An 18940-nucleotide genomic window follows, 5' to 3' on the forward strand; every position below is an offset into this window, starting at 1 on the left:
CTATTATTTACTCCCGTTTTTGGTCATTCAGCTTTTTAGATAAATATAGAGGTTTTTAAGCTGTGTAACAGCTAAGATTTGCTCGCTAGCTTCCATATTGTCGTGCTATTAAACTTCAAAAACTCAACCTCAGTGGTGGAGTTAGTGTTAGGGAATAACATGCAGGTGGAGTCAGATGCCACACCCACACATATTCCCCTGACGTACTGCACAGTTCTAGTAATAAAATACTGGCTGAAGCTCTGCTGACAAGACTCGACAGAGCTTGAACTTTGAATGTTTCCTTAATATCTGATTATACTTTATAATTTACTACTGAAGGAATTGATAAAACTTTTTTTTTGGTGATCTGTAGTGATGGCAACTTCCAATTTTTATACATGGTATAATATCACTGACAGTTGGCTATGGAATATTCAGTAGTGAATAAATGATTGTTTTGTGAATGTTTTTTATACACCTGTGGACATGGAAGTGATTGGAACCTGAGTTTAATGATTTGGATGGGTGAGTGAATACTTTTATATAGTGTGATTTAGGATATTATTTCAAAACTACATGTAAAAGTGTCCCAGGTGGATTTGAGTCACTTTTATCTGCTGTTTGAACGTAGCACTATTTACCTCGCAACTGGAGTCAACCAACCCAACCTGTTTTCACTTGCTACTAAAGCCTTTATTTACATTATATTTAACTGCAATGCAAATGTTCATTATTTGAATGTGCTTGTATAGGTTTGTCTACGTACGTCCATACATCTTGCTGTCTGTCCATCTCTATCTCTTTCTGTAACGAAGAGGAGGAGGCAGGATGCAAATGCAAGTCTTTTTTATTATCCATATTTAAACTAACAAAGAAAAGAACACTAGGGAGTATATAAAGAAAAGGTAACTAAAACAAAACACTATGAAACAGAGGATAAACTAAAATACTGAACCAAACAAGCAAACTAAGCAAACAAAGAAACAAACTAAATAAAGCTAACCTGGAACACTGAGGACAAACAACACAGCAGGTCAGTGGCTGAGCGCAGATGGCGTAAAACCAAGCTTCACATTCACAAAGAAATTTTTAAAGATAGACTGCGTGATTACAATAAAATAATGTGCACATGTAGACAATCCTACTTCTCCAGCATTATTAACAATAATATTAACAATAGCAAAGTTCTTTTCACTGTGGTTGACAGACTAACTAACTCACCTATATATATGACCCCTGAGCTAGTTTCAACTGAGAGATGTAATGAGTTTGCTAAATTTTTTAATACTAAAATCCACAATATCAGGCAAGACATCAGTACATCTATATTCACCAACGAGCCCTCGTGCTCTCCAAAACCATGCATCATAGTCAACATGTCCCAATTTAGCACTATTAATGAAGAAGTTTTAATTGATACAGTGAGTCACCTCAAATCATCCACTTGCAGTCTTGATACATTACCAACCAAGTTTTTAAAGAATGTTTTTTACTCAATATCAGCAGACATTCTTCAAATTGTAAATACCTCACTCATGTCAGGTGTTTTCCCAAATGCATTAAAAACTGCCGTTGTGAAGCCTCTCTTAAAAAAGAAAAATTTAGATACAAACTTATTGAACAATTACAGACCAATCTCTAATCTAACATTAATTGGAAAAATAATTGAAAAAATTGTCTTCAAGCAAGTTATGCACTTCCTGTCCATAAATAACTGTCTAGACCAATTTCAGTCAGGTTTCCGGCCCAATCATAGTACTGAGACTGCTCTTATTAAGGTTATCAATGACATTCGCTTAAACACAGACTCAGGAAAAATGTCTATTCTACTACTGCTGGATCTCAGTGCTGCTTTTGACACCATTGACCACAACATTCTCATAGATAGACTTGAGAACCGGGTTGGAATTTCTGGAACTGTCCTAAAATGGTTCAGTTCATACCTTCAAGGAAGGAAATACTTTGTGGAAATGGAAAATAATGTTTCTGAGACTGTGCCAGTGACCTGTGGTGTACCCCAGGGTTCAATTCTTGGGCCACTCTTATTTAATTTATATATGATTCCTCTGGGTGAAATCATGCGTGACTATGGGATATCTTACCACAGCTATGCAGATGACACTCAGATCTACATGGCCCTCTGCCCAAACAACTATGGTCCCATTGACTCACTGTGTAAATGCCTTGAGCAGATAAATAAATGGATGGGACAGAACTTTCTGCAGTTAAATAAAGATAAAACAGAGATTATTTTATTTGGGAATAGTAATGAGAGGCACAGACTAGCTGCCTATCTGGATTCAAAAAGCCTGAAATCTAAAGAACTAGTGCGTAATCTTGGTGTACAAATGGACTCTGATCTCACTTTTAACAGTCACGTCAAAGCCGTCACCAAATCAGCATTTTATCACCTCAAGAACATCAATAAGATCAGAGATTTTCTGTCTAAAGCAGACCTGGAGAAACTCATCCACGCCTTTATTTCTAGTAGGATTGATTACTGTAATGGACTCCTAACTGGACTCCCAAAAAAGACCATCAAACAGCTTCAGCTGATTCAGAATGCAGCAGCCAGAGTTTTGACTAGAAGTAAAAGAAGAGAGCACATCACCCCCATCCTTAAATCCCTGCACTGGATACCAGTGTGTTACAGAATAGACTTTAAGGTACTGTTACTGGTCTATAAATGTGTTAATGGTGCAGGACCAGCATATTTATCTAATGAGCTCCAGCAGTATGAGCCGAGCAGAACTCTCAGATCATCAGGAACTGCTCAGTTAGAGCCGCCTAAAGTAAAAACTAAACACGGAGAGGCAGCGTTTAGCGTTTAGCGTTTAGTTACTACGCTGCTCTTAAATGGAACCAGTTAACAGAGAGCATTAGAAGAGCTCCAACACTAAACATGTTTAAATCTAGACTGAAAACCTACATGTTTGATCAGGCTTTCAGCTCAGCTTAAAACACTGCAGCTCCGCCCACTTTTATTCTGTAACGGCACTTTTATATTATGTTTTTTTCTTATTTTAATTTTATTTCCAATTCCTTGTTGTTCTTTTACATGTTTTTAATTTTACTTCTCTTTGTTTTAATCATGTATGTTTTATTCATGCTTTATTCTTATTTTATTTTTATTTAAAATTCCTTGTTGTTCTTTTACATATTTTTAATTTGACTTATCTTTGTTTTAATCATGTTTGAATCAATCATGCTTTACTCTTATTTTAGTTTTTATTTTCCATTTTTACTGTTATTCTTTTACATGTTTTTTTTATTTTTATTTTTATATGACTTCTGTGTATTTTCTAGTTTGTAAAGCACTTTGAATGACCGCTGTGTATGAAAGGTGCTATATAAATAAACTTGCCTTGCCTTGCCTAAACAGAACAGATAAACACAATCTGGAGAGAGTAACATGACAAGATCAGACAAAAAGCACGACAGATAACAAGGGAGCACATGGGGTATTTATACACAGGCAAACATAAGGGACACCTTATGTTACAAATGAGACAAGAGGTTACAACACTAACGGCTAAGGCGGGCTGGGGCGGAGACAGAAGGATAAACAAAACAAATAGAGGCTAGGGACACAAGACAATAAACAAAAAATTGTTTATAAACAAAAAATTGTTTATAATCTCAAACATAAAATGTTATACCACCACAGTATAAAGCTGTATAGCACAAAGCGATATAATGCATTATAATATGTGTGTATTTGCTGTTCTTAACATTATTGGTGAGACCTTTTTCATAAAGCTTAATAGATGTTGAGTTCACTCACATAATGCTTTATCAAGATCCACAGCGATGCCTTCCCTCTAACTGCTATGTGTTATAATGGAAATTGTTCTGCAGTTAACATCTAATGAACACTTATAAGCACTTTTCACAGACTTGTGAAAAAAGTTATGTTATTCCACATTGCCATAGGCATATAACAAATTATAAAGCTTCATAAGCATTTTTTACAGACTCTAGGTAAAGTAATGAGTTATTCCACATTACCAGAGGCTTATAACAAATTATAAAAAGCACTTATGAAACTTTATAATTTGTTGTATGCATTTTGTAATGTGGATTAATTCATCACTTTACTTAAAGTCTGTGAGAAATGTTTTTATTAGATGTTATGTGCGTTTACAGAACAATTTTCATTATAACATACAGCAGTTTGAGGAAAAGCATCGCTGTGGATCTTAATAAAGCATTTTGTGAATGAACTCAACATCTATTAAGCTTTATGAAACAGGTCTGACCAATAATGTTAAGAACAGCAACTACACATATATTATAATGCATTATATCGCTTTGTGATATAAAGATTTATCCTGTGGTGTTATAATGTTTTATGTTTGAAATTTATTTAACCAATTATGTATAGTTAGAAAGGCTTATGTCAAGTGTTTATAGATAAATGCTATAAATGCTTTATAGAAACCTGATTCATAGAACATGTTACCAGTGGTTCTTCTGTGACTTTTATCACTTAAAGAACCTGAAGAATTTGAATCATGTTTATTTTTAAGGGTGTATCTACAGCTTTTACATGCTTTCTTTTATTTGTTCACACACAGGCTGGGCGTGCCTGATTACGTAGGGTTATTATAACATGTCTTACCGCTTTTGTTGGCATTAGCTTTTCTCACCCTCCTTCTGTTTTCGGGCGAGTAGAGGCACTGGAAACGTCACATGCTTTTGGTTTTGACATTTGGAGAATCGTGCTCGGTTTCTATCCTTCCTGGTGTTGTTTCTAGGGGAGTATCTAGGCTGTGAAGTTGTTTGGTGCAGCATTAAAACAGAGAATAGCAATGGCATCATCTCTGGCTTCGCTGGAAAAAGACCTCACCTGTGAACTGTGCCAGGATATTTATAAAGACCCGCTGATTCTGCTCTGCAGCCACAGTTTCTGCAGGAACTGTCTGAAGCAGCACTGGAGGGAGCGAGGCGTCAAAGAATGTCCCGTCTGCAGGAAGAGGTCCTCCATGGAGAACCCACCAGTCAACAAAGCCCTGAAGAGCACCTGCGAGTCCTTCATCCAGGAGAGAAACCGTAATGTACTGGCCAGATCTCAGGGCGAGCTCTGCTCCGAGCACAGCGAGAAAGTCACCGTCTGGTGTCTGGATGATCATAAACTGCTGTGTTCAGTCTGTGTGACCCAACAACACCAAGAACACAAGTTCTGCTCCGTCTCCAGAGCCGCCTACGAGTACAAGGTACGATTCAAGGTCTTCCGGATGATTTGATGCGTATAAAAGTGAGAAATGCTGCTCTGTTATTTCCTGTGGATTAAATTAAATTAAAATTACAGTAAAATATTACAAAAAATCTGAACCATGGGGTGCATAAGTGGTCTAGCGGGCTTTAAGGCACTGTTTAATAAGAACCGGTCGCCAGGGGGATCTAAGTGGTCACTATGAATCGGTTGCCAGGGGATCTAAGTGGTCACTATGAATCGGTTGCCAGGGGATCTAAGTGGTCACTATGAATCGGTTGCCAGGGGATCTAAGTGGTCACTATGAATCGGTTGCCAGGGAATCTAAGTGGTCACTATGATCAGGTTGCCAGGGGGATCTAAATGGTCACTATGAATAGGTTGCCAAGGGAATCTAACTGGTCCTCATGAACCGGTTGCCATTGGGATTTAAGAGGTTTAGCAGACTGAGGTGTTTTTACTTTGAACCGGTTGCCAGGGGGATCTGAGTGGTCACTATGAACCGGTTGCCAGGGGGATATAAGTGGTCACTATGAACAGGTTGCCATAGTGATTTAAGAGGTTTAGCAGACTGAGGTGTTTTTACTTTGAACCAGTTGCCAGGGGGATCTAAGTGGTCAATATGAACCGGTTGCCAGGGGGATCTAAGTGGTCAATATTAATCGGTTTCCATGGGGATCTAAATGGCCACTATGAACCAGGGAAAGGTTTAATGTTTTTGTGTATGAAAGTGAGAAATGCTGCAGTTAATTCCTGAGGCAGCCCGTTGCCAAAGGGGGTTTGTTTGAGTTTGTGAACTGAAATTATTGTGGTTTATAAATTAGAGAAAGATTTAATTAAAAATCTGCATTAATTAAAAAGTGCATAAGTGGTCTAGCGGGCTAAGGCACTGTTATTAAGGACCGGTTCCAGGGGGATTTAAGTGGTTACTATAAACCAGTTGCCATGGGGATGTAAGAGGTCAAGCAGACTAAGGTGTTTTTACTATGAAATGGTTGCCAAGGAGATTCTAAGTTGTCACTATGAACTATGGTCATGGTGATCTAAGTGGCTACTATAAACCTGTTGCCATAGGGATGTGAGTGTTCTAGTGGACTAAGGAGTTTTCCTTATGAACGGGTCACCAGGGGAATCAGAGAGGTCACTATGAAACGATGGTTAAGGGGATCTAAGTGGTTACTATGAAACGGTTGTCATGTGGGGGGAGGACTAGCGAAATAAGGCTTTTTTACTATGAACCGGTTGCCAGGGGCACCTGAGTGTTTTAGTGGACTAAGGAGTTTTCCTTCAGAGAGGTCACAATGAACCTGTTGCCATGGTGATTTTAAATGGTCTAGTGGACTTAGAAGTTTTCCCTAGGAACCGGTCACCAGGTGGATCTAAGTGATCACTATGATCTGGTTGTCAAGGGAATCTAAGTGTGACGAGCAAAAGCTTATTTGCATAAAAGTGTCAGAGCCCTTAATAGGGTCGTTCTGAAAGGTGATGAAACTGGTGAGAATTGAGCTGTGAGATCTTTATCTCAAGTTTAGTAACTTGTGTAAAAACAGATATAAGATTTGTTTTATTAAACATGTTTCTTGTACAGGATCAGCTCAAAACCCCCTTGAAGTTTCTGAGGGCTAAAAGTTCGTCCTTTTCTTCAGCAAGAATGTTCTATCACACCATGGCTTCACAACTCCAGGTCAGTCTTACCCACCAGGTTTCATTCCTTTCAGCTGATCTCTTTCTGATATAAAGTCTAAAATATCAAACCAACCAGTTTCCTCCATCTCCCAGTCTCAGACCCAGCAGACAGAACAGCAGATCAGGGCGGAGTTTGAGAAACTCCACCTGTTCCTCAGGGAGGAGGAGAAGAACAGGATCACCGCACTGAAGGAGGAAGAGGAGGGGAAGATGAAGATGATGAAGGAAAAGATTACAGAGTTTGATCAAATATTGGCTGAGACTGTCGGCAGGATAAGTAGAATTGAGGATTATATACGGAGCGAGGAGCACTTCTTGCTGAAGGTAAATAATTCCTTCCTTTTCTAATGTATAATAATAATAATAATAATAATAATAATAATAATAATAATAATAATAATAATAATAATAATAATAATAATGTTTTTTGTTTAAGTGAGATTGTGCATGTTTTATATAATGATAATTTCATTTTTATTTTTTTAGAATCTTAAGGATGCTGAGCAAAGGTACATATTAAGCATTTTGAGCTATTGTATGAAGAATAGTTAATAATGTATTTGGTAGATTAGATTATCTAAGAAATCGAATTCTTAACCGATTACATTTACTCCATAGTTTTTGGCTTTTAAATGTTGATTCTGAATACATTTAACATTTTATATAGCTCAGATTTTCTGATAAACCAATTCTACACCCCATCATACTTTCTATGTTCTCCAAATTATTTTTTTTAACATTTATTTAGTATATAAGCACTATAAGCTTAGTAAAAATTGTAAATTGATAGATTGAGGAAATCAAATCATTTAAAACAGCAATCCTTTCAAAATGGACATGTAATGTGATTGCATCTATTTAAAAGATTTCCAACAGAGTTAAATATTTAAACAACAAATATGTAAAAAACAAACCAATATGTAAAAGCTAAATAGATTTACTAGGTTCAATAGGGAACATTTTATATATAACATTGTATGTATTTTTTTATAAACATGTAAACATTTTATATATATATATATATATATTTTTTTTTTTTTTTTTTTATGTGATGCCCTGGCAATTGTGTACACTGGATTTTGTACCATTCCCAGTTACTGACTAGACCTGAAGAGATTAAATGGCAAAAATAAAGAGAAAAAAATTGAATGATATAAAAATGATGATCGTTAGTGTATTTATGTAAATACAGCTCTGTAAAAAAATAACATACCACTTAAAAATGATGAGTTTCTATGATTTTACCAAAGATGGATGATCAAAACCATCAAACCAAACTGAACTGCTTGAATTTTTGCACCAGGAGTAAAGCAGCATAAAGTTATCCAAAAGCAGTGTGTAAGACTGGTGGAGGAGAACATGATGCCAAGATGCATAAAATTAAAACTATGATTAAAAAACAAGGTTATTCCACCAAATATTGATTATTTCTGAACTCTTAAAACTTTATTAATATGAACTTGTTTTCTTTGCATTATTTGAGGCCTGAAAGCTTTTCTGCATCTTTTTTTTTATTTCAGTCATTTCTCATTTTCTGTAAATAAATGCTCTAAATGAGAATATTTTTATTAGGAATTTGGGAGAAATGTTGTCTGTAGTTTATAGAATAAAACAACAATGTTCATTTTACTCAAACATAAACCTATAAATAGCAAAATCAGAGAAACTGATTCAGAAACTGAAGTGATCTCTTACTTTTTTTACAGAGCTGTATATAATGTATATATATATATATATATATATATATATATATATATATATAAATAAATGTGTGTGTGTATGGCAGTGCTCAGTGTCCAGCAGTTGATCCACAGCATGATTCAGCAGTTCTGATTGACGTGGCCAAACATCTAGGAAACCTGAGATACAGAGTTTGGAAGAAAATGAAGGACATCTGTCTGTACTGTGAGTAACTCAATCATCTTCACGTCTTCTGAGGACGCCACAGCTTTTAAAGGTTAAACTGAAGCTAATGAAGCTGACTAGGGTTAAATACTGAATTTCTGAAGTTAAGGTTACGGTTTAGTGTTTAAAATTCATTTATTCCATGTTAATAACTTCCAGTTCCCGTGATTCTGGACCCTAACACCGCTAAAAGCTCTGCGGCACTGTGCGAGGATCTGAGCGGTGTTTCATTGGGAAGCCCCGTGAAAAACCTTCCGAACAATCCTGAGAGGTTTAACGTTTACAACATGGTCCTGGGCTCTGAGGGCTTCACCGCAGGATCTCACAGCTGGGAGGTGGACGTGGACCAAAGCGAGGACTGGATAATCGGCGTGGTGAAGGAGTCGATCAGGAGAAAGGAGAAGTGTACGGTAGGACCGGTAGATGGTTTCTGGACCGTGAGTCTCAGAGACGGATCGTACTCCTGGTCCGTATACGCCAGGAAGTGTCGGAGAATCCGAGTGGAAGTGAACTGTGATACAGGAACAGTAATCTTCACTAATACTGAGAACAACCAAGTGCTGCAGATCTACAAACACAGATTTACAGAGAAAATATATCCTGTTTTCTGTACGATTAGCGGATTTCCAATAAGGATTTCACCGTACGAGATCTCTGTAAAGGAGGAAAACTACAAAGCTGTGGTTTGTCCAATAACATCAGTGCTGGGGCAGATGTCTCTGAAAAGTCATAAACCATGAAATTGTGTGCATATATATATAGTAATATATACAGGAAATTGACAAATCCTGCACCTAACAGCTGGGGTTATGCATAGGGCTCAGCCAGGATCTACTACTCACTCAACTAACAACAATAGCAAAACCACCACAATCTGATACTGGCTCGACAAGAATCCAGAAGCACAGCCTAACACTATGTTCATGGTCCATTGCCTCAACTGCCAAGTAACAGACCTACCAAAAAATAACCTATGAACACATAGAATCCCTCCTTAATCACTTCCTTTAACTATGGCAACAACACACTTACCTAAGCACAATCACACACAATAAATCACATTATAAGTTGTGTGAGCAGAACACAGCAACCACTACCATCTGATACTGGCTCGACAAGAATCCAGAAGCATAGCGAACTATGTTCATGGTCCGTGCCTCAACTGCCAAGTACTCAGACGTCTACAAAAACTCATGAGACAAATTATTACAAGAGCAGGACCACACCAATCCCCTTCATCCAAACTTTAACACAAACTTCAGTGCAAGCTCTTCTCAGGGGTCATCAGGCAGGCACCTTCCTTCGTCAGTGTTTCGCTGAATTAGGCCCACGACACCTCCAGAAGGCTCAACAGTGAAGTCTGGCGTCCCAGACCCACCCCCCTCCAAGCCTGCTGTAGAAGCACAAACTCACTCCCTTCCCCACACAGCCTCAGCCCTTCTGAACCACAACCACTGACTAGATCTTTCAGCTACATCTAACAACTCCAACACAAACTTCAGTGCAAGCTCTTCTCAGGGGTCATCAGGTAGGCACCTTCCTTCGTCAGTGTTTCGCTGAATTAGGCCCACGACACCTCCAGAAGGCTCAACAGTGAAGTCTGGCGTCCCAGACCCACCCCCCTCCAAGCTTGCTGTAGAAGCACAAACTCACTCCCTTCCCCACACAGCCTCAGCCCTTCTGAACCACAACCACTGACTAGATCTTTCAGCTACATCTGACAACTCCTTCACTACAGTCCTTAGCACACGACCTCTAATTCCGAATTCAGACAGCAGTCTTGTGGCAGACTTCGCAACAAAGCCTCTAGTACCTACCTCTACCGGTCTAATATACGCTTGCCACCCACGCTCTCTCACCTCAGCCACCAAGTCTGTATACTTCAGCCTTTTCCTTTCATAAGCTCCATCTACCTCGTCTTCAAACGGAACAGTCAGCTCTATAAAATACACTATCCGCTTACTTTCAGAGTACAACACTACATCCGGCCTCAAGGTTGTAACCAGAATGCACTGTGGGATCTGCAGTTTACTACCTACATCCACTAATAACTTCCAATCTCGTGCATTGGCCCACTTACCAGCAGTTTTCAAGCACTGTGCTGTTTCTCCACTATGCTGCCCCTCACGCACAAACGTTATTACCCTACTGCAACCTACCACGGGCATGTTATTAACTTCTAACCGTTTCTTATCAAGTGCACCTGCAAGAGATCTAAGTACCTGATTATGCCTCCATGTGTAGCGCCCCTGGGATAGACTCACCTTACATGCCGACAAAATGTGCTTCAGCGTGCCACTTCCTGCACATAGCTTACAACTTGGATCCTCACCCACCCACTGAGCAAGGTTTTGTGGCGTTGGCAGAACATCATATGTAGCTCCCAAAAGAAACTTTATACGGCCTGTATCCAATCCCCATAACTCTCGCCAGGTGATTCTCCGCTTCTCTACACTTTCCCATCTCATCCACTGCCCCTGTTTACTCTGCCCTGCTGCTTTTGCCCTCCTTGCTTCCTCCTCCTGCTCACGAATAAACCCTGTAACCATACGCCTTTTCTCAGGTGATGTGGCCTTGCCGAATGCTTTCCAAGAATCACCTAAACCTAATCCTGCCCTCCCATTTTGCACCTGCCCCACAACATCCCTGTGCTCCAGTGCCCTCCTTGCGGCTTGAGTAGCTTCTCGAGCATTCCACTTTCTCCCAGACCTAGTCACTGGTGCTGTTGCTTTAACCAGCCCGTCTTTTGACCCTAACAACTGCATTTCACGTCCTACCTTAGCACATTTGAACTCCTCAACCAAGCTCGTCAACGGCAGTTCCAGCATCCCTCTCCCACACCACGCCACACTACTAAGGCAACGCGGCACCCCCAACCATGTCCTTATAGCCTTGCTCATAACCCTTTCTAACCTCTCAACCTCAGAAATCGGAATATCATAAACTGTAAGTGGCCACCTTAGACGAGGCAACAAACCAAACTGCAGACACCACAATTTTAATTTACCTGGCAGAAAAGACTTATCAATTCTATTAATGGCCTCCACCATTTCTGTCCTCAACCCTTCCACCTGCTCTTTATCATTCAGTGCTGCAGTATACCACCTACCTAAACTCTTAACTGGCTTTTCCAATATAGATGGTATGACTTCTCCCTCCATCATAAACCTTTCTTGTATCAATTTCCCTTTAACGACTGATACACTCCTAGACTTGCTCGGTTTAACTTTCATCCTAGCCAGCCTAAGATTATCATTTAACTTCCCTAGCAGTCGCCGGGTACATGGCACCGTGGTCGTTAATGTTGTCATATCGTCCATAAACGCCCTAACTGGTGGGAGCCGGGTGCCATCATGCAGCCTCTCCCCGCCTACGACCCACTTAGAAGCCCTAATAATCACCTCCATTGCCATCGTAAACGCTAGCGGTGAAATTGTACAACCTGCCATTATACCTATTTCCAGTCGTTGCCAAGATGTGACACACTCCCCTACACTAAAGCAAAACTGTATGTCTTCAAAATAGGCTTTAACTAACCTTGAAATCTCTTCTGGAACCCTAAAAAAATTGAATGCCTTCCACAACAATGCATGCGGTACCGAACCAAAAGCATTAGCCAGATCTAAAAACACCACATGTAGATCCTTTTTCTCGGCTCTTGCTGTTTGAATCTGATGCCAAATCATACTATTATGCTCTATGCAACCAGAAAAACCTGCAATTCCTGCCTTTTGTACAGACGTATCAATTAAATTATTTCTTTTCAGGTACGTTGCTAGTCTACGTGCAACCACACTAAAGAAGATCTTACCCTCCACATTCAACAAGCTTATGGGACGGAACTGATCAATAGCCACAGAATCCTTTTCTTTTGGGATAAGAACACCACCTGCTCTGCGCCACTCCTTTGGAATAATCCCCTTCTTCCACACTATAGCCATTAGTTTCCATAGAAACTTCAAAACATCTGGTGCACTTTTATATAATCTATATGGAACCCCATTTGGCCCTGGGGCAGAACCTGCCTTTGCAGCCTTCACCACCTCCTGAACCTCACTCCACCTAGGGGGGTTAACATCCATTTTCCACTCTATATCACCTAACGGCGGCATGTCTGCTGGTAGGTCCAGGTCGCTAGACCTTTCCTTCTCTGTGTAAACACTCTTAAAGTGCTCCTCCAACTCCCTCTTTCCGACCTTTAGATTTCCTGATTTCTCCTTACTAAACAGACTCTTAACAAACCTAAATGGATCTCTAAAGAACTCTATCCTAGCACGCTCCTTCTTCTTCCTCCTTTTCCTCATAGCCTCTGCTCTCCGCAATTTTACCAACTTACTTCTCAACTCCTCCTGCAATAACTCAATGCCCTCTCTTTCTGCCTCATTCCCCTTCTTCCACTTCTTTCTGAGTAACCTTGATTCCTTAACCAGTTTTTCTATTTCTACCTGCCGCCTTGATTTAACTACATCTTGACACTTTACGTTCCTCTGCACAACACCAAATCTTGCCATTCCATAATCATAAATGACTTTACCTAGCCTGTTCAATTTACTCTCTGCTGTTCCCTTCAAACCCTCAAGCATACCTTTCAAATCATCATTAATACTCCTCCATGCCATCTTGTCTCCTGTGCCTGGCCATTTAACTTTGGATCTTTGACCGATTCCTTTCTCCCTACCCATCTGCTTTCCCTTAGCCTTTGACCTATCAACACCTCCTTCATCCTCCACTCCTTCTGTGCTTAAGTTAGCCTCCCTAGTATCAAAGGTATTGATATCCTGTGGACTGTGGCACGTAACCTGCCGCTGGACTTCAGCCGACTGACTCAAACAATTCTGTTCAAAGTATTGTTCAATGCGGGGCCCCTGCACTCCTTCACTCAAGCACCTCATCTTTCCTTGGTGTATCCTCAGCCCTCTCACTGATGTGACCTTGCTCCACCCACACACACAGGTCAGCAACTCCTTTCCACTTACCATCCCACCTGCCTCTATGCTTAACCCACTTCTCGTAGTCATGTCCGTTCCAGAGTCCGTAACCATGTTATCCGCCTGTGAGTCATCTTCCACCCCTGCTCTCGCTGACTCCTGGGGTATTGCTTTTTTCTTTTTCAATGTAGCTTGCTTGGTTGCACACACATGGTTAACCATGGTGGCTGCTACCATGGATTGCCAGCCCATGGCAGCACCGTTAGGGTCTATTCCCTCTTGTCAGCTGTCTTTCCATGCTGTCACAGGGTCTTTCCTCTGTTGTCAACTGTTCTCTTCACAGCAGTCACTAGCTTAACTAGATATCAAGTAATATAATACAGGAAATTGACAAATCCTGCACCTAACAGCTGGGGTTATGCATAGGGCTCAGCCAGGATCTACTACTCACTCAACTAACAACAATAGCAAAACCACCACAATCTGATACTGGCTCGACAAGAATCCAGAAGCACAGCCTAACACTATGTTCATGGTCCATTGCCTCAACTGCCAAGTAACAGACCTACCAAAAAATATATAATATATATATAATATTATACCACAATTACTGTAGTTCCGACCCTGCAATGTGATTGGCTGAGAGGCTTTCTATGAGTGCCGTTATCAGCCGGTAATGCACTGTAACCTAGCAACAATGCAGCGCTTACAAACCAAACAGCACATCTAAAAACAGAGCAGCAATGGAACTATTTTAACTGGCGGAGTTTTTATAACCAAACAGATCCTATTTTGTCCTCCTCTTTAACTGCAAGATTAACCTGTAATATTAACATTGTATAAAACCATATTATATTGTACATGCTATCCATCGCATTCCTTTTTTTTTCTAATTTAAGTCAAGCGAACTTACAAAAAGAATTCTGAGAATTTTGAGTTAAGGTAGCTCGGTTGCCCGCGGCTCTGGCCGCCTCTGACCCTGTGACCATGGTGCCCGCCACCTCCCCTGTTCCTGTGCCCACTCCCAGAACTATATATACTCCCCATTCACGCATTCCTAGGCCAGCCCCAAGACCTCTGGAATTCACCCCCAGAACTGTGCCCAGACTGACCTCACAGACAGTATCACAGACTTGTGCCAGTCCTGGGTCTTTACCTATTTTTGTACCCATGTCCGTTCCCATTTTAGTTCCAGTTCCTGTCTGTGTCCCCGTACCCATTTCCAGTAATGTCTCAGTTCCCGTTTGTGTCTGTCCCTGTCAATGTTTTTGTCCCTGTTCCCCTTTTCAGTCCTGTCCAGTCTACTCTCCCGTTCGTGTCTCCTGTTCACTCCCTGTTCCCATCCCCTGTCCAGTCCAATGTCCAGTCTCCATTTGTCTAGTGTGCAGTCTAATGTCCAATGTCCGTTCACATCCTCAGTCCAGTCCCCTGTTCAATCTCCAGTTCAGTCCCCTTTGTCTAATGTCCAGTCTGTGTTTCAGCCCCCTGTACAGTCTGCATTCCTGTCTAATGTCCAGCCCTCTGTCCAGTCTCTGTTCTCATCCCCTGTCCAGTCCCCTGTCCAGTCTTTGTTCATGTTCCCTGCCCTGTCTGCATCCCTGCCAAATGTCCAGCCCCCTGTACAGTCTGCATTCCTGTCTAATGTCCAGCCCTCTGTCCAGTCTCTGTTCTCCTCCCCTGTCCAGTCCCCTGTCCATTCCCCCATCCAGTCCCTTGTCCAGTCCCCTGTCCAGTCTTTGTTCATGTCCCCTGCCCTGTCTGCATTCCTGCCCAATGTCCAGCCCCCTGTCCAGTCTGCGTCCTTGTCCAATGTACAGCCCTCTGTCCAGTCTGTTCTCGTCCCCTGTCCAGTCTCTGTCTCTACCACCTGTCCAGTCTCCGTTACAGTCTAATTTAGTACCCCCTGTGTAGATTCTTGACTCTGTTCCAGCCCCTGTGTTCGTCCCCAGGTCTTGTCTAGCCTTGTCTTATGTTCTTATGTTCCCTCTCTCTCTGCGCCTCTGGTAGTGGCGTCGTTGAGGGGGGGTAATGTCACATATTAGCCTGTGTCTGTCCTGTGTTTTTCCCCTCATTTGTTCCTTTGTGCTCCTGTTATGTTTCCAGCCATGTGCTTCTGTGATGTCCGCCCTAGACCCGCCCTAGCCCTGCCCTAGCCATCAGTGTTCTCACCTTGTGTCCAGAGCCATAGAGAGAGAGAGTCGTGACAACGGAAGTTCAAAATCCTTGATGGTCACGTGATTCATGGAGATTTCAGATAGTTCCAGGAAGTTCTTGGTGGGCAATTTAAGCCCATAAACACAGAGACAGAATTGCGATTTTGGGGCACTAATAATAATATATAAATAATCCTCAATTAAATATCTATGTATAATGAAATAATATATATATATATATATATATATATATATATATATATATATATATATATATATATATATATATATATATATATATACTGTATATATATAGCTTTTATTTCATTATACATAGATAATTCATTGAGGATTATTGTGACCATATATTGACTTATTTAAGGCTTATGTTATTCTGTGTGAATCCAATATTGTAATCCATAAGAGAGTTTTTATAGGCTAAATTTGTATGTTAATTAATATTTTTTTGACACTGTGCAAATGCAGTCGCTACAAGTAAAATTTTAGGTTCAAAAGAAGATGGAGAAGTTTTGGCTTGCATATATTTAGAGTTTACTGCAAAAATAATTTAATCAAAGGATACAAAGATCTGCAAATATTCTTAAGTCACCACCTGAATATTTCATGCAGAATTATTTGGATTAAGAAAGAGGAACCACATTATTTGCAACAGCTTTATTATTTTTACAAAAAACATGAGATGATATATAACTTTAAAGACTGATATCAGAATATAGAGAGGCTACATACAGAAAAACAAAGTACAGAACACATGTAAATCAACTAAAGGAAAATAGTACATTGCACATGTAAATAAACCAAAGAATCAGCACAGATTACATAAAATGGGGTTTACTTGTGTAGTTCGGAAGAATGAACCCTGGGGAATACAAAAGCAGGAAGAGAATAAGAAAATTGAGACATGATTGCATTTAATACATGAATACAATTAAACATTTTGGAAACATTACCTACATTTTATTATTATTATTATTTAATATAAAATGAAGACAAGAAAGATGATTGTATTAAAGTTGTTATATTTTGTATTCATTATTTACTTATTTCATATTTATATAAAACAAACAATAACACACACTTATATTTATTGGGTTTGTTTTTGGCACACTATTACTAGTGCATCTCAGAAAACCTGAATATAATGATTTTTTTTTCTATCATAGTTTAATAAAAAAAAATCTGTCAAATTTTATAATCACTACATATAAAGAGACATATCCCAAAACTGTTTTTGTTTTACTTTTCTAAAAAGCTCATGAAAAAAACAGAAATAATAAATCCCTAAAATATTTAATTTAAAACTTAAAATATAAATTGTTAGATGTGTCACTGTAAGCATAATTAATACAAAAGATGACTGTTAATTAAACAATATTAAACATTTCTTTTGAGATGCACTACTATTAAACAGAACTAATTATGCTATCTTAAATTACACATGCATTGGAAAGTGTTTTTCCCTACTGTTGACAATATAGCCTATATCCTTAATCAAACATATATAATAAAATAAATATTGGTCATATCACCTTAAATCATATCTCTGTTAAATTAGTAGTTACTAAGACAAACAGTAAGATAGCTAGTTAGCGTTAGCTACCTGAGCAATAGGTAATCATTTAGCTAAATTCTGCAGTACTACTTAGTACTTAGTTTCCACAGTAGTCTGTATTTATTAAGCATTTATCTCTTGTTAGTGTTTAAAGTTCTTTCTGAAATGAATAGAGTTAAGCTTTATTTACCTAGCTAGTTAGGTTAGCATGGTCTACCTGGATATATAAGATATTTATTTAGTTAGCTTAGCATGGTCTATTTGGACATACAAGATATTTACAATATTTAGTTAGCTTAGCATGGTCTACCTGGATATATAAGATATTAAGATATTTAATTAGTTAAGCATGGTATATCTGGATATATAGGATATTGATATATTAGATATTAAGATATGTACTTAGTTAGGTTAGCATGGTCTATCTGAATATATAATATTTTGATATATTTGATATTTACTTAGTTAGGTCAGCATTGTCTATCTGGATATATAAGATATTAAGATATTTAGGAATTTATAACTAATAGGCTCTCAGTCATTAATGTTAAATGCCAGTAACTGTATTCGCGTTGTCCTGGCATAGATTTACTCCCCTAAATCTGCTTTTTAAGAGGGGGTTAATTCACTAAAATGCTTCAGTGCACATGTTAGTTTGATTCTGATGTCCTGATAAAACACAATCAGATTATTTAAGCGTACTAACCTGTAAAAGTGGACCACACATGGTGTATCCTGCTCCAGCTTCACTGTGCTGATAGTATTTGCTGCTAACTTCCGGGAACTATTGACAGGCTCCACGGTCCGCCATTGCTGTAAAAAACTGGTCCATTGGAGTGAACGGAGTTGACGCAACTCTCTCTCTCTATGGCTCTGCTTGTGTCTTGTTTGTAACCCCGCCCCCTCATTATCCTGGCCCAGGTGTTCCTCACTCTCCTTGTCTATTTAAGCCCCTCTGTTTCAGTGTTCCTTGTGGAGTCTTTTGTGTGCTACCTTGTTGTGTATATGGCAGGATGAGTTGATTCTAGTGTTACTGTTTTCTTAGTTTTGATATTTCTTTGATCTCGTCTTTGTTATTTTAGTTATTTCACTCTTGTATTCTGGTTTTGCGTTTTCTTGTGTTTGCTTTGTTTTATTTGCTGTAGTTTTCTGTTTGATATTATTAAAGTTATATCTGCATTTACATCCATCCTCTCCACCCTTATCTGTGACAGTTCCAATTATGTAGTAAACTAATAATTGACAAAAATGGAAATAAGTGTTTTTTATTGGACAGCAACGATGTAATCCTTGTGTAAAATGCAAGACTGGTCAAGAATCACAAAATAAAGTTACAAAGAAAACATATTCTCATCTCTGTATGCTATTTTATGCTCGATTACTCCTGAAGGAAGAGCCCTTCAGTTTCTGATTTTGCTTTTTATAGGTTTATGTTTGAGTAAAATTAACATTGTTGTTTTATTCTATAAACTACAGACAACATTTCTCCCAAATTACA

The 18940-nt window shown here is 39.2% G+C and overlaps 1 protein-coding gene across 1 annotated transcript; it reads left to right on the top strand.

Annotated features, from left to right (window-relative positions):
- Positions 1-4793: 4793 nt before the first annotated feature.
- LOC111193590 (E3 ubiquitin-protein ligase TRIM35-like) lies at positions 4794-15097 on the top strand. Its single transcript, XM_049469549.1, has 7 exons — positions 4794-5198; positions 6786-6881; positions 6977-7207; positions 7370-7392; positions 8670-8788; positions 8948-9471; positions 14906-15097. Exons 1-7 carry the CDS (start codon positions 4794-4796, stop codon positions 15095-15097), a joined length of 1590 nt encoding a protein of 529 aa, XP_049325506.1.
- Positions 15098-18940: the final 3843 nt, after the last annotated feature.

Source organism: Astyanax mexicanus, chromosome 21 (genome assembly GCF_023375975.1).
Source record: "Astyanax mexicanus isolate ESR-SI-001 chromosome 21, AstMex3_surface, whole genome shotgun sequence".
Lineage (NCBI taxonomy): Eukaryota > Metazoa > Chordata > Actinopteri > Characiformes > Acestrorhamphidae > Astyanax > Astyanax mexicanus.